Source organism: Heloderma suspectum, chromosome 5 (assembly GCF_057233095.1).
Source record: "Heloderma suspectum isolate Gila_16-S chromosome 5, 16-S_ref, whole genome shotgun sequence".
NCBI lineage: Eukaryota > Metazoa > Chordata > Lepidosauria > Squamata > Helodermatidae > Heloderma > Heloderma suspectum.
The window spans coordinates 15,461,486-15,474,718 of NC_139462.1; the positions used below are offsets into that span (position 1 = coordinate 15,461,486).

At 44.8% G+C, this 13,233-nt stretch overlaps 1 protein-coding gene across 7 annotated transcripts in view; it reads right to left on the minus strand.

The window, feature by feature from the left end:
* The window catches only part of SLC4A4 (solute carrier family 4 member 4), a 257,294-nt gene that overhangs the window by 114,447 nt on the left and 129,614 nt on the right, over positions 1-13,233 (minus strand). For 4 of the 7 annotated variants that reach the window (XM_084855374.1, XM_084855373.1, XM_084855372.1 and 1 more), the window contains exons 5-6: positions 9,384-9,544; positions 7,778-7,930 (exon numbers count right to left, since the gene is read on the minus strand). In XM_084855374.1, the coding sequence (XP_084711500.1) occupies positions 7,778-7,930; positions 9,384-9,544 (314 nt within the window). Of the gene's footprint in view, positions 1-7,750; positions 7,931-9,383; positions 9,545-13,233 lie in introns of all 7 variants that reach the window. The other 3 variants (XM_084855371.1, XM_084855369.1, XM_084855367.1) reach the window with 1 other exon arrangement.

Consider the following 13,233-nt stretch of genomic DNA (forward strand, 5'->3'; position numbering starts at 1 on the left):
ATTCCAGCCGAGCTATTTAAAATCCTAAAAGATGATGCTGTTAAAGTGCTGCATTCAATATGTCAACAAATCTGGAACAATCAACAGTGGCCACAAGACTGGAAAAGGTCAGTTTACATTCCAATTCCAAAGAAGGGCAACGACAAAGAGTGTTCAAACTACCGCACCATTGCGCTCATTTCACATGTCAGCAAGGTGATGCTCAAAATCCTACAAGCTAGGCTTCAGCAGTATGCGAACCAAGAACTACCAGAAGTACAAGCTGGGTTTCGAAGAGGCAGAGGAACTAGAGATCAAATCGCCAACATTCGCTGCATCATGGAGAAAGCAAGAGAATTCCAGAAAAACGTCTATTTCTGCTTCATTGACTACGCTAAAGCCTTTGATTGTGTGGATCACAACAAACTGTGGCAAATTCTGAAAGTGATGGGAGTACCAGACCACCTTACCTGTCTCCTGAGAAACCTGTACGAGGGTCAAGAAGCAACAGTCAGAACCAGACATGGAACAACCGATTGGTTCAAAATTGGGAAAGGAGTATGACAAGGCTGCATATTGTCACCCCGCTTATTTAACTTATATGCAGAGTACATCATGAGAAATGCCGGGTTGGATGAATCAGAGGTCGGAATTAAGATTGCTGGGAGAATTATCAACAACCTCCGATATGCAGACGATACCACCCTAATGGCAGAAAGCGAAGAGGATCTAAAGAGCCTCTTGTTGAGGGTGAAAGTGGAGAGTGCAAAAGCTGGTTTGAAACTCAACATTAAAAAAACGAAGATCATGGCATCTGGCCCCATCACTTCCTGGCATTTGGAAGGGGAAGAAATGGAAGCAGTGACAGATTTTACTTTCTTGGGCTCCAAGATCACCGCAGACAGTGACTGTAGCCATGAAATTAAAAGACGCTTGCTCCTTGGGAGGAAAGCTATGGCAAAGCTAGACAGCATAGTAAGAAGCAGAGACATCACCTTGCCGACAAAGGTCCATCTAACCAAAGCTATGGTTTTCCCAGTAGTAATGTATGGCTGTGAGAACTGGACTATAAGGAAGGCTGAGCGCCGAAGAATTGATGCTTTCCAACTGTGGTGCTGGAGAAGACTCTTACGAGTCCCCTAGACTGCAAGGAGGTCAAATCAGTCCATCCTAAAGGAAATCAACCCTGCCTGCTCATTGGAAGGACAGATACTGAAGCTGAAGCTCCAATATTTTGGCCACCTAATGCGAAGAGAAAACTCCCTGGAAAAGACCCTGATGCTGGGAAAGACTGAAGGCAAAAGGAGAAGGGGACGGCAGAGGATGAGATGGCTAGATAGCATCACGGATGCAATGAATATGAACTTGAGCACGCTCCGGGAGAGAGCGCAGGACAGGAAGGCCTGGCGTGCTATGGTCCATGGGGTCACGAAGAGTCGGACACGACTGAACGACTGAACAACAACAACAACAACAAAGTTATAAAAATATTGCAGAACATGTGCTGAAAGCCAGATCTTGTGTACTGTGGGAGGTGAGCACAGCCAGCTGCAGGCTATAACGTGTATTTATTCATTTATGAACTATGTATTTAATGCATTCTTGGCCCTTTCCAAGATTTCAGTCTTTCAGAGATTTCTTGCAATCTGAGACATATAGTTCCAGATCTATACAAGTCATATTCATTCATATTTTGAATTTTTAGTGTGGCAGGGGTGCGCTCACAAAATGGCTTCCATGGGGGACTTGCCCACTCATAAGATGCCTACTATGGTGGGCATGGCTGGTCACAAAACACCCATTTCCCAGAAGGCAAAGTAGTAGGTCCATTAAAAAAAGTAGCTTGCCCAAGAACCTAAGTACAAGGTAGAGGCAAGGGGCTGAGCTCCAAAACAGAAAAATACTCTTTTGAACCCAAATATTGATGGCACTGGAAGGCTGCACTTTGCTTTGCAGCATGGAAAAAAAAATGCAGCAGTTTAAAAAAAATAATTTAAAAAGCATCTTAAGAAATAAAATAAAAATCAGGAGGGGCAGAAATAATGTCAGCCACCAAAGCCAGTGTCCATGGTCATCCTGATGCCCACAGGCAGCCCATGGGAGACCCCAAGTCTACACAGTCCACAGTAGCTCACTAGATTTGGTCTCAGCCTCCCCTTGCTTTTAGCTGCACTGCCACTGAGCGTGTCCAGATAGTTCAATGCAAGTCCCACTTGGGTAAATTTATGTTTAAGTCCAGAATCTAGACACACACTGAAGTAGTTATCTAAATCCTCTGCCTGGCCACATCCCTGCTACTCATATGTCAAATCCTTGACTTTTCCACTCCAGCCCAGTCTTCTTCATTTGTATCAGGGGTGGGGAGCTTCTGTCAGTGAGAGAAGTTCCTGGGGGCCGCAGCAGTGGGAGGTGAAAAGGTGTGGAGCCAAAGAAAGACGATGTGAGATCAAAAATACAAAAAAATAAATAAATACCAACCTATTGTAGCTAAAAGCTGTCACTGCCAGCAACTAGGCCTCGGGAGAAGCATTTCATTCTTTCACAATGTGTGTGTCTGTGTGGGGTGGGAGGGGGACTGCACAACAACCCCTAACCATGAGTGAGTGGGAGAAATGGGGTAGGGCCAAGAGAAGGGGGTGTGATCATCTGGGAAACTAAAGAGGGCCAGATTGGTACCCCCAAGAGGGCCAAATCTGGCCCCCGGGGCCTGAGATTCCCCACCCATGATCTATATACCACATTCAGATACTGTTGGTGCTACATTAAATACTCGCCCTAAGAGAAGATGTGCAGGAAATATGGAGCATGACACACAACATGACACAGCCTGGAACAAAAGACAGGGGCCAGCAGGAACAGTATTTGAGAATGGTCCAGCTCTTGACATTGAGATCCTCTCCTAAGGAATACAAATATCTTACAGCCCCTGTGAGTCCAGCGGATATAGAAATGTGCTAAGATTTGGGATGCATAGGTTGCAGAATCCAGCCTCTGCCATAGACTCATTGTGGCAACTCAGACTTTCCCATCAGTCCAGTGGGAACAATCTCAGAAAATGCCTTCTTCCATATGAATCTTCCTCCATGTCTTGAGATCAGCTGGGGAGGCTCTGCTCTGGGGCCATCTGTAAATGAGATGTGTTTGGCTAGGGCATGGAGCAAGACCTTCTTTGGGGGTATGCCAGTCCTTGGCTATAGTCTCTCCTGGGGTGGGGTCATCTACTTATGCCTTTTGCAAATAAAAATACATATCTTAAAAAATATCTCAAAGGCTCTGAACTGTAGTCTACTGCTGTCCAGGGTTGTTTTATCACTACTACAGTAATGCTTCATTGTAGCTTTGTAGTTTTTATTTTTATTAGGTTTGTGCTTTAGTTTTCTTTTGTTTAATGTTGAACGTAGCCTTCCAAAGACACAAACACACAGCCAGGAAAACCCTTCCAACCACTGCTGCCATGACATCTCTCTTGACATCAATGTACACATGACTTTCAAAGCACTCATTGTGTCTCTCCCCAGACATTTCTGTTTTTGCATGTCCATACTAACAACACAAGGACGAAAGCAGTCTTGAGCAGATATGTTATTCTGTAACGGGGACTGAAGGGGCCTAACACAACTGCGTGGTTGGGAGGACACGCAAGATGAAGATGGGAAAGCAGTGGAGGCTTGTGGCTCCGATTTCAGTGGGGCAATGCATCCGCTCCAGGTTTCAGTCAGAAATCTGAAAGAACTATCCAAGGTGCTTTACACCTTGGATAGCTCCTTTAGAGTTCCAACTGATTCTGATTGAAACCCCACTGACATTGGAGCCACCAGCCTCCACTGCTGGAAAGAATTCTGCGTATCAAATCTGTATTTACTGCAGAAGGAATCACTTCATGGGGGGACTAAGAGGGGCAAGGTGGCATTTGGCTCTAGGGCAGGGATGTTTCAGCCCAAAGGCCTCACTCCATTTTGAAGATGGGCCGTGTTGCAGTGGTGGGCAGGTCCAAAGGCAAAGGGGGAAGGACAAAAATACAAAAAAACCCACCCAGTTTATTTTAGCTTAAAGCTCTTCCTGACCATGATGAAGCCTTAGGAGAGGAATTTCAACCTTTTAGAATAGGGTAAAAACTGCACAAAAGCCAGGAAACTACCAAATTATCAATGGTTGAGGGAAAGGGGGTGGGTCCAGCGAAATGGGCACATGGAGCAGATAAAAGGTGCAGATAAAAGGGGGCTATAGAGAAGGAATAGATGTTCATATAGGAGGAAAGCTGAGATCCACCTCCACAGTAGGAGAAGCTTAAAAGGGTGGTGGAAACCTATTTCCCAAGGCCTTTCCCCTTGCTGGAGCCATTTGTCGTGCCCAGTGGAGGCTGGTGGCTCTGATGTCAATGAGGCGGTGAATCCACTCTGGGTTTCAGTCAGAACCAGTCAGAACTCTAAAAGGGATATCCAAAGTTTGCACCTTGGATAGCTCCTTTCAAGTTCTGACTGAAATTTGGAGCGGATTCACTGCCCCACTGACCTCAGAACCACCAGCCTCCACTGGTCCTGCCTCTTCGCCCTCTTCCCACTACGCTGGGCTGTCTTCTTTGGTCTCCTCCTTAGCCCACATCCCTCCCCATTAGGGCTGCTCTGGGAAGTGGGAGTAAGTGGGTGGCTTAATGTGTTAACACAACTCTTGCTAAAGATGCCATTAATTCACATAACATTGCTCTGTGCTCCAATTTCTGTAATAGCCCAACCATCTATGCATGACTATTCAGATGTGAGCCACATTTTGTTCAATAGGACTTCTTTTCACATAAAATTATTTTTTTAAAAAATGAGCAAAGCACATATCAGCCTGAATAGAATAGCCCAGGGGTGCAGAATCCCTGGCCCACGGGCTTAATGGGGTTCCACTGGGCGTCCCCATCCAGTCTGCCCAGATATAGGTTCCTCCAAGGGGCGGGGCTTGGCTTCCAAACCCCACCCCCTGGAGGAACCCTCACTGATGTCCCTGGTCTGAGTCACTTCTCACAGCAATGCAAAGCACTGGGCAGACGCTGGGCGCTGTGCAAAGCTAGGGACCCAGCAGGACCAGTCCTACCGTTAGGCAGAGTGAGGCAGCTGTCTCAGGAGACAGATGCTGGGAGACGGCAGCAAGGTGTTGGAGGAGAGAGCTGTGTCCCAAACAGCCTGCCCTGTCCCTCCTAAGATGGCCTGCTGCCTTCAGATGCAGTGGAAGAAGCTGTCTCATAGCTAGTGTCGAAGAAATATTCACCTGCTAGTAAAATCAACTTTTGTACGTGGAACTGGAGGGAACGCCATCTTGTTCTTTGCCTCAGGCAGCAAAATGTCTTGTGCCATCCATGAAACCCAGACAGCTGCTCCTCCCAGTGCTGGCCAAGTCCCTTTGCACATGCCTCTGTCAGCACGGAGGAAAGCTAAAATAGGTGGTGAGTTAAAATGGGTGTGGCCACTCCTGCTGACATCATCCAAGCCGTGGGAGGCCTGGTGTGGGGCAATCTGCCCCACCATCCCACTCATAGCTAGTTCTGCATCCCTGGAATAGCCAAACATTAGAGGACAAGAAGCCCAGGATACTACCTACATAACTCAATGGATGTCCCAGTTGTGCAAATGCATATTTACAGGTGGAATTTGAGGCCACCCAAAGCAGTTATTGCATCCAGCTTTAAATAGCCTAAGTTATCATAGTTCTAGCAATGCAATTTCTCCCAGTCCCCTCATATCACCAGCATGTGATTCCACCAGCCTGCTGAAAGGCCTCCCCCATGAAGGCTCCTCCTCCCACAACTGTCACCGCCAGCAGCCATCCCAGCAGGCTGTGCGGAAGGAGATGAGACGAAGAGCAGGGCCATTTCACCAGCCCTGCTAAAAGAATTTGTCCCCATTCCTTTTTCCGTGTGTCGTGTCTTTTTAGATTGTGAGCCTGTAGGGAGGGACTGTCTTGTTTAACTGATTGTATGTAAGCTGCTTTGGGAGCCTTTTGGTTGAGGAGCAGCCTGAAAATACTTCAGATAGATAGAGTCAGCTTGAAGTATATTTTAATAGACACATATGGAATATTTATTGGAATTATTTTTTTCCTAAAACCTGAATAAAGCATCATGCAAACCAGTGTTACCCACACTGGGCAGTGAAGATCATACCTTTTCTCTTAGGAGGCTGCTTTTAATGGTAATTTTAATTAAATATTGCATTTCACATGAGCATTTTTGTATCATGCATTTTGCTGAATTATGTTGTAAGTGCTGGACTTTAAGCTCGTTGGGGACAGGAACTCTGGAAGACACCATGTGCACCAGGGGTGGGCAACTTGGGGGCCTCCAGATGTTCTTGGATTGCAACTCCCATCATCTTTCACCATTGGCTATGTTGGTTAGGGCTCATGGGAGCTGCAGCCAGCCCATATCTGGACAGCCACACATTCCCCACCCTGCTAAGGCTGTATGCAAATAGAAAGCTGCAAAGTAAAGTAGTGCTGCATGTAAGACTTCCAGCTGCTAGGAATCTAGCAAATCAGGATGAAGGTTAGTTTTTAAGCTTTCTCCCTGATATACTAATTTTCTACATGCCATTTTTGTGGGTTTTCTTTAAAAAAAAAATATGATGGGAGACTGTACCCTGTTGGTACAGTCCCAACAGGTTCGTAAAAGCCAACTCTGGCTCCCGCACTGTGCATTACACAGAAACTAGAAACATTTGTCTCCACTGCTTCCCTGACCCTTGTACCAGGGGAAAGCCCCAAAAGGTGTCCTTACCACAGACTAGGACAAAGTGCTTAAAACAAAGATGCAACTTATCACTTGCATTCCTGAAAGGAGCGTCTTACAACTGTACTAATATCTTGGAATAATAAAATTTGCATGTCTATGGAGTGGATACCTGACCACAGAAGGTCGATACCCTGCGTCTTTTTTGTTGCAGTCATGTGAGTTGTAAATCTTTAATTAGGGGCCTCAGGTTTTTCTTTCCTTTTAAATCATTTTTTTTCTTGCAATGTTGAGAAGCAGGATATGCCCCCTCTCACCCAGGCAGTGATGCAGATCCTTAAGCACTGCTAACTCCTACATGTTTAAAATCACGAGATAAGCTTAGAAATCATGAGATTTCAGAACAGTCATGCTGATGATAATGGTTTCGCTTGCCTTTCGATTTCTGAAGCTTTTGGACGTAACACGATTGCACTTCCAAACTTTTCTCCATGAGAACTAAGGCGGGGAGAGGGAAGGAAACTTAACCCATCCCTTCCCAATTAATGCACTGATCCTTCAAATTTGTTCTCAGAACAAAAACCTTCAGGCTGCCCAAAACAGCATCGGAGACTCTTAAGTTGCCCATCTGTGTTCATGCACCCCAGTATTCAAAATGGCTGTAGACTGATGGCAGCATCACCAGTCACAGAGACAAACAGGCCTCCCATGCCTGGTGGGTTCCACATCACTCAATATTTCATATTCAGCTTCAGAGGACATGTTATACGTGTGTAACACTAGATGCTTTACTCAATGTTTTACTTGTCGAAGCGATTAACTAAGACTAACACAAACAAAAACACGCCCATAGCTTTTTTCCCCCAGGGAGCAGCGGCGATATGGTTAGAGCAATGTGCCACAGCGTTAGAAGCCTTCAGAAGCTATAACTGACACGTTGGTCAGCATGGTCTGCTAATCTAGTCATGGGTTAGATGCGGTGCCATGAGGTGACGTGGAGTTAGTGGGGGGGTTTCCGTGGGTCGCTAAGGGAAGGCCACAGCCCACTGGCCTCTGCATTACCATTATCGGGGTTGGTAAACATCCTACTTGCACTGGAGACGGTTTTCCCGATGTCAGCCAATGAACGCAGGTTGGATTTTTTGGTCTGGTGCCGATGCTTCCTGAGCAGCGTGTAGGTGACCTTGTCCTTCATGTCTTGCTTCAGAAGCCCTGTCTCGATCTGATTGTCCACAACCATCTCTGGGGTTGGAGAGTGGGGAGAGAAGGAGAAAACAATAAATCAAAAGAAGGAAGTTGTTTGGAAGTTCACTGCTAGGCTGGTGAATTCCCCTCTACACATACATGTAGGACAACCTTGTTCAACCTGATGACTTCCAGAAGTGATGGACTACGTCTGGACAATAATGGCCATGTTGGGTGGGAGTTGTAGTCCAACATAGTTCGAAGGTACCAGGTTTGGGAAGGCTGATGTAGGATTTTGCAGCTTCGTTTGGCAAACAAGTGTATTTTAAAAGACTAGCTTTTGAAATAGCTTGTACTTCTTTCCATTGTATTAATAAAGCAGATGAGGAGTCCACCACCCCAGCTCAAGAGGCTGCATACATTGCAGTACCATGCAGTCACCTAAACGTGCCAGTAGTTCCAAAGTCAGCTGGTAGCACAGGATGGTAATGTTGGCTGTGCAACCCACCCTCCTCTTCAGCTGTTACGTTCCTACACCACCAGCACATTCACCTTTACACATAGGATTGTAACATCTGTAAATACTCTCAGTGAAATATAAATGGTTCCTTGCATGTCCTGCATAATGCACTAGACAGCTGGAATCTGATACAGAACTTTGTTTCCTAAAAATCTTTTCCAGTTCCTTTTGTAAATCAAGCTTCTAGCCCCCATGCTTTGAGGAAAGTGTTGTAATTGTGTAAGCATTCTCTGCTAAAGACTTTGGAAACTGGGACAGGGATTCCATAGTGGACAAAATATTGCCCACACCCCCCTATGCCCCATTACCCCCTGACCCTACTTACCTCCTCAGCCTAACTCTACCCCAATTCCTCTATGTCCTTTATCATCCCACTTCTTTCTAGTAGACTCCAAGTTCTGCAAATCCACCCCAGAACACTGTGTTTAGAAAAAGCAATGGAATTTAAATGTACAATCTCATGGAGACGCAACAGGACTTAATTCTGAATAATCATGCACAGGACTGGGCTGTTTCATGGAACTTGGAATGCAGAACATTGTTTCTCTTGGCAAAAAAAAACAACCACGCCCCCATAAACTATAGGGAACCATCCTGCACTTCCACTGAATTCTGTGGAATTTACAGAAAGGAACCATCATGCCAGAGGGGAGTGCAGACTTTGCCTTGAGTCTCATCCCCTTATGCTCCTGGTATGAGTACCATCTAGATGGTAGGACTACCATCTTCATACACCAGCCTTCCCCAACCTGGTGCCCTCCAGATGTGTTGAACTACAGCTCCCATTATCCCCAGCAAGCATGGGCAAGCCCCATGCTGGCTGGGATGATAGGAGATACAGTCCAACACATCTGGAGGGCACCAAGGTATTCAACTATGAGCAGAGATTTGAAACCTAGCCTTTCATGGCCAAATCCAACATCCTGTTCAACAGACCAGACTGGTTCTTATAAAACAGGACAGTCGTTTACAGTCTTTGAGACCACTTACCTACAACCTGAGGGAGCGATGAGGCCTCTAAATCCAACATGATTGACCCTTTCTCTATACACATCCTCAACTCAAACAAGCTGTGAAGGGATAATGTGGCGACGTGCGGTTTACTCCATCTCTCTCCTCCTTGTTCCACCTTTTCTTCAAATTTTATCCACCTGCAACAGGCAAACAAGTGAATGAAGGTGAACTTACAAAAAGTGCTGCTTTTTAGCACTGCCTTTTCAGCTGGTTGTGAGGCTTATGAAGAAAAACGGTCTAAGAAATGTAGAACAGCCTCAAAGAACTCCTTTCTACAGTCAGGGCCAGAAATATTGGAACAACGATAACCGTTTTGGCAGTTGGCCTCTGTACACCACCACACTGAGGTTGAAAGGAAACACCCAGATGGGAGCGAAGTCAGGACTTTCAGCTGTAATTCAAGGGGTTTGACAAAAGTGGGGCACTAACCATTCAGGAAGGACAGCCAGTGGCATACACACACACCCATCGTTGGGGGCTCACAAGTAATGGAACGAATGGCTGACAAGCAGCTGTTTGGCCAGGTGTGGCCTGTTTCCTGGGTACCCCATGACCAATCAAGCAGATAAAAGGCCTGGAGGTGGTTCTGAGTGTTACATTTGCATTTGGTAGCTGTTCACTGGAACCCCCAACAGGAGGTCCAAAGAGGTGTCCATGCGAGTGAAGGAGGCCATCATTAGGCAGAGGAAACAAATCCATCAGAGAGATAGCAAAAACAGTGGGAGTGGCCAATACAACCGTTTGGAACATCCTGGAAAAGAAGGAATTAACTGGCAAGCTCAGCAACGGCAAAAGGTCTGGAAGACCACTAAAGTGGATGACTGCAGAATTCTGCTCATGGTGAAGAGGAACCCTTTCACAACATCTAGCCAGGTCAAGAACGCTCTTGAGGAGGTAGGCATGTCATTGTCAACATCTACAGTCAAGAGACGGCTTTATGAATGTAAACACAGAGGCTTCACAACAAGGTGCAAACCACTGGTAACGCTCAAGAACAGAAAGGCCAGATTAGCCTTTGCCAGCAAACACCTAAAAAAGCCTGCCCAGTTCTGGAATAAGATTCTTTGGACTGATGAAACCAAGATTAACTTCTACCAGAATGATGGGAAGAGAAAAGTATAGAGAAGGAAAGGAACAGCTCATGATCCAAAGCATACCACATCATCTGTCAAACATGGTGGAGGCAGTGGTATGGCATGGGCATGTATGGCTGCCCATGGAACTGGGTCACTGGTGTTTATTGATGACCTGACTGCTGGTAAAAGCAGCAGGATGAATTCTGAAGTGTATAGGGCTATACTTTCTGCTCAGATTCAGCCGAATGCTGCCAAACTGATAGGATGCCGCTTCATACTGCAGATGGATAATGACCCAAAACATACAGCAAAAGCTACCCAAGAGTTTCTCAAGGCAAAGAAATAGGATGTTCTTCAATGGCCAAGTCAGTCACCTGATTTCTACCCAATAGAGCCTGCTTTTCACTTACTGAAGACAAGACTGAAGGCAGAAAGACCCACAAACAAGCAGCAGCTGAAGGCAGCTGCAGTAAAGGCATAGGTGCAGTAATCTTTGGCAGCAAAGAAATGACAGAAACTATGGCTTGTCAATTCAGACACCATAGTGACCATGGGCACAAACCATGGTTTGCAAAACTATTTCAAAATATGGTTTCCAATGCTGGTTTGCCAGCCAACTGATAACCTTGGTTTGTGAACCACCCAGAAAGCTTTGGCTACTAGCAGGTATAGAAATGTAGTATGTAAATACATAAATAAATTTGCCTATTCAGATTTCATGCCAAACTCCAGTTATGCTTCCTAGAACATGGCTTGACGAGACGTCTCAATTGTGCCACTGCAATCAGAGGGTTCCACTTCCTGTGTGGTCTCCCTCCAAGACAGGGTTAAAATAATGCATGTCAAACAAAACCACCAAATGCTAGCTCTTCCATGATAATGGTGGGAGAGTTTTGCTGTTACACCTGCTGGACTTCTCCCTCCCACCTATTAAAAGGTAAAGTCACTCCCATCAGGTCAGGAGTTCAACCCTTGCATGTGGTTATGAAACAGCCCTTAGGCGTGGAAAAAACGTTTTACATGGGACAGCGTTTGCCCTTTGCCCTAATCTTCAACTAAAACAAGAGAAAGACAGGCTTGCTCTTTTCTTTTCTTTTTCATATTTGATCAAGATTTCCCTGAACCATTACAGCAACTGGAAGAAAAATCAGGAAACATTAGATTCTGTCGTTTTCATTAACACAGTCTTCTTTTTCCATAAAACAGACTTAAGGTCTGCTCTTTGTTCTGCATTTACATTTCAGGACATAATAAGTATCTTATCCTGTCTCACTGACTGCTGAACAACAGTGCCAAATTGGAGACTCAAATAATTTCTTTTCTTTTTTTCCTTCACAAAGTTTGAGAATGCCAGAGCTACATTGGAGTTACTTGGGTTCAGGGTTCTACCTCATTGTGGACACTTAATTAATATGAAATTCAGGATCACAATATGAATCATCAACTGTACAGGAGGAAATTGGGAGGAAAAGAGACATTCCAAGTAAGGCTAAAAGCTTAATGACGCTTAATTGGTAGATTAACCAGAGTGGGCTAATTTTAATCAGTGGGTCTTTTATGTTGCTCTTTTGGTTATGGTGTGTTACCATAAACATAGAATGGGGGAAAACAACACAGAGTGTTACACACATAGCTCTTTTTTTAATCCAACTGCATGTTCTTACATTTACTTCAATATCTTAAAAAGCAAAAAGGAATCTCTAAGAATGCTTTAGTAGTATACACATTTATTTAGGGTGCAATCCTATGCATGTTTAGACAGAAAAAAGTCCAACTCTATCCAGCATTCCCCAGCTAGCCATGCTGGCTGGGGAATGCTGGGAGTTGTAGGACTTTGTTCTGTCTAAATATGCATAGTATTGCACCTTTCATTGATTAAAGGGATAGAAGGCATCTGAATGGTCTTTAATTGGTTGACAGCTCTAATTTTAGGAAATAAAATTTATGCTAGGACTCCTATAAAAAGGCACGTTCCCTTCCCAGACACTTTCTGCCTTATCAGTTTTATATATTTATTTCATTCCATCTTTCTGGCAATGAGCTCAGTGAAACATATGTAGCTCCCCCACTTTTATGTCCTACACCACTCCAAACAGACATATTCCTCCAGTAAGGCTGTCTTGTAACACCCATTGCACCCCAAATACACACCCAAATCGATGAGCTATACTAATAAAGACTGATCTCAAAGCTGAAACTCAGCCTCAGCTCAGCCCAAAGAAAGGGTCTCTCTGCAGCCACACATCTCTCCAAACCTAGCCAATGAAACAAGATGAAGGACTGAAATGGACAGTAACAAAACCGGTATACATCAGCCTCATCATAAAACTGGAGCCCAAGTCAAGGCTGTGGAGCCAAGCAAAACTGACAGTATTTTTACAGTGTTTACTGTTTGTACTGTTTATATAGCGGTTTTTATATTGTATTATGTTTTGTAATATTGTGCTGTGTATGTGTTTTTATGTAATACACTTGGAAATCCTGGGATGTCAAGTGGTATAGAAGCAGCTTGAATACATAAAAAGAAATAAATAAGTGCTTCGTTATCTATGAGCCCTGAAAGAGGCCCTGCTCTTTCTTAGGAGGAAGCCACAGCTAGGGATGTATGAGAATTTCATTTCAGTCTGCAAATCACTCAAAAATGCCCCGTTTGTAATCCCAAGCACAAACGGCAGTACATTCTCTCCAAAAATGTTCACAAATCCCCAAACGTGCATTCACATTCACAAAATGTGTACTTGAAAATGCAC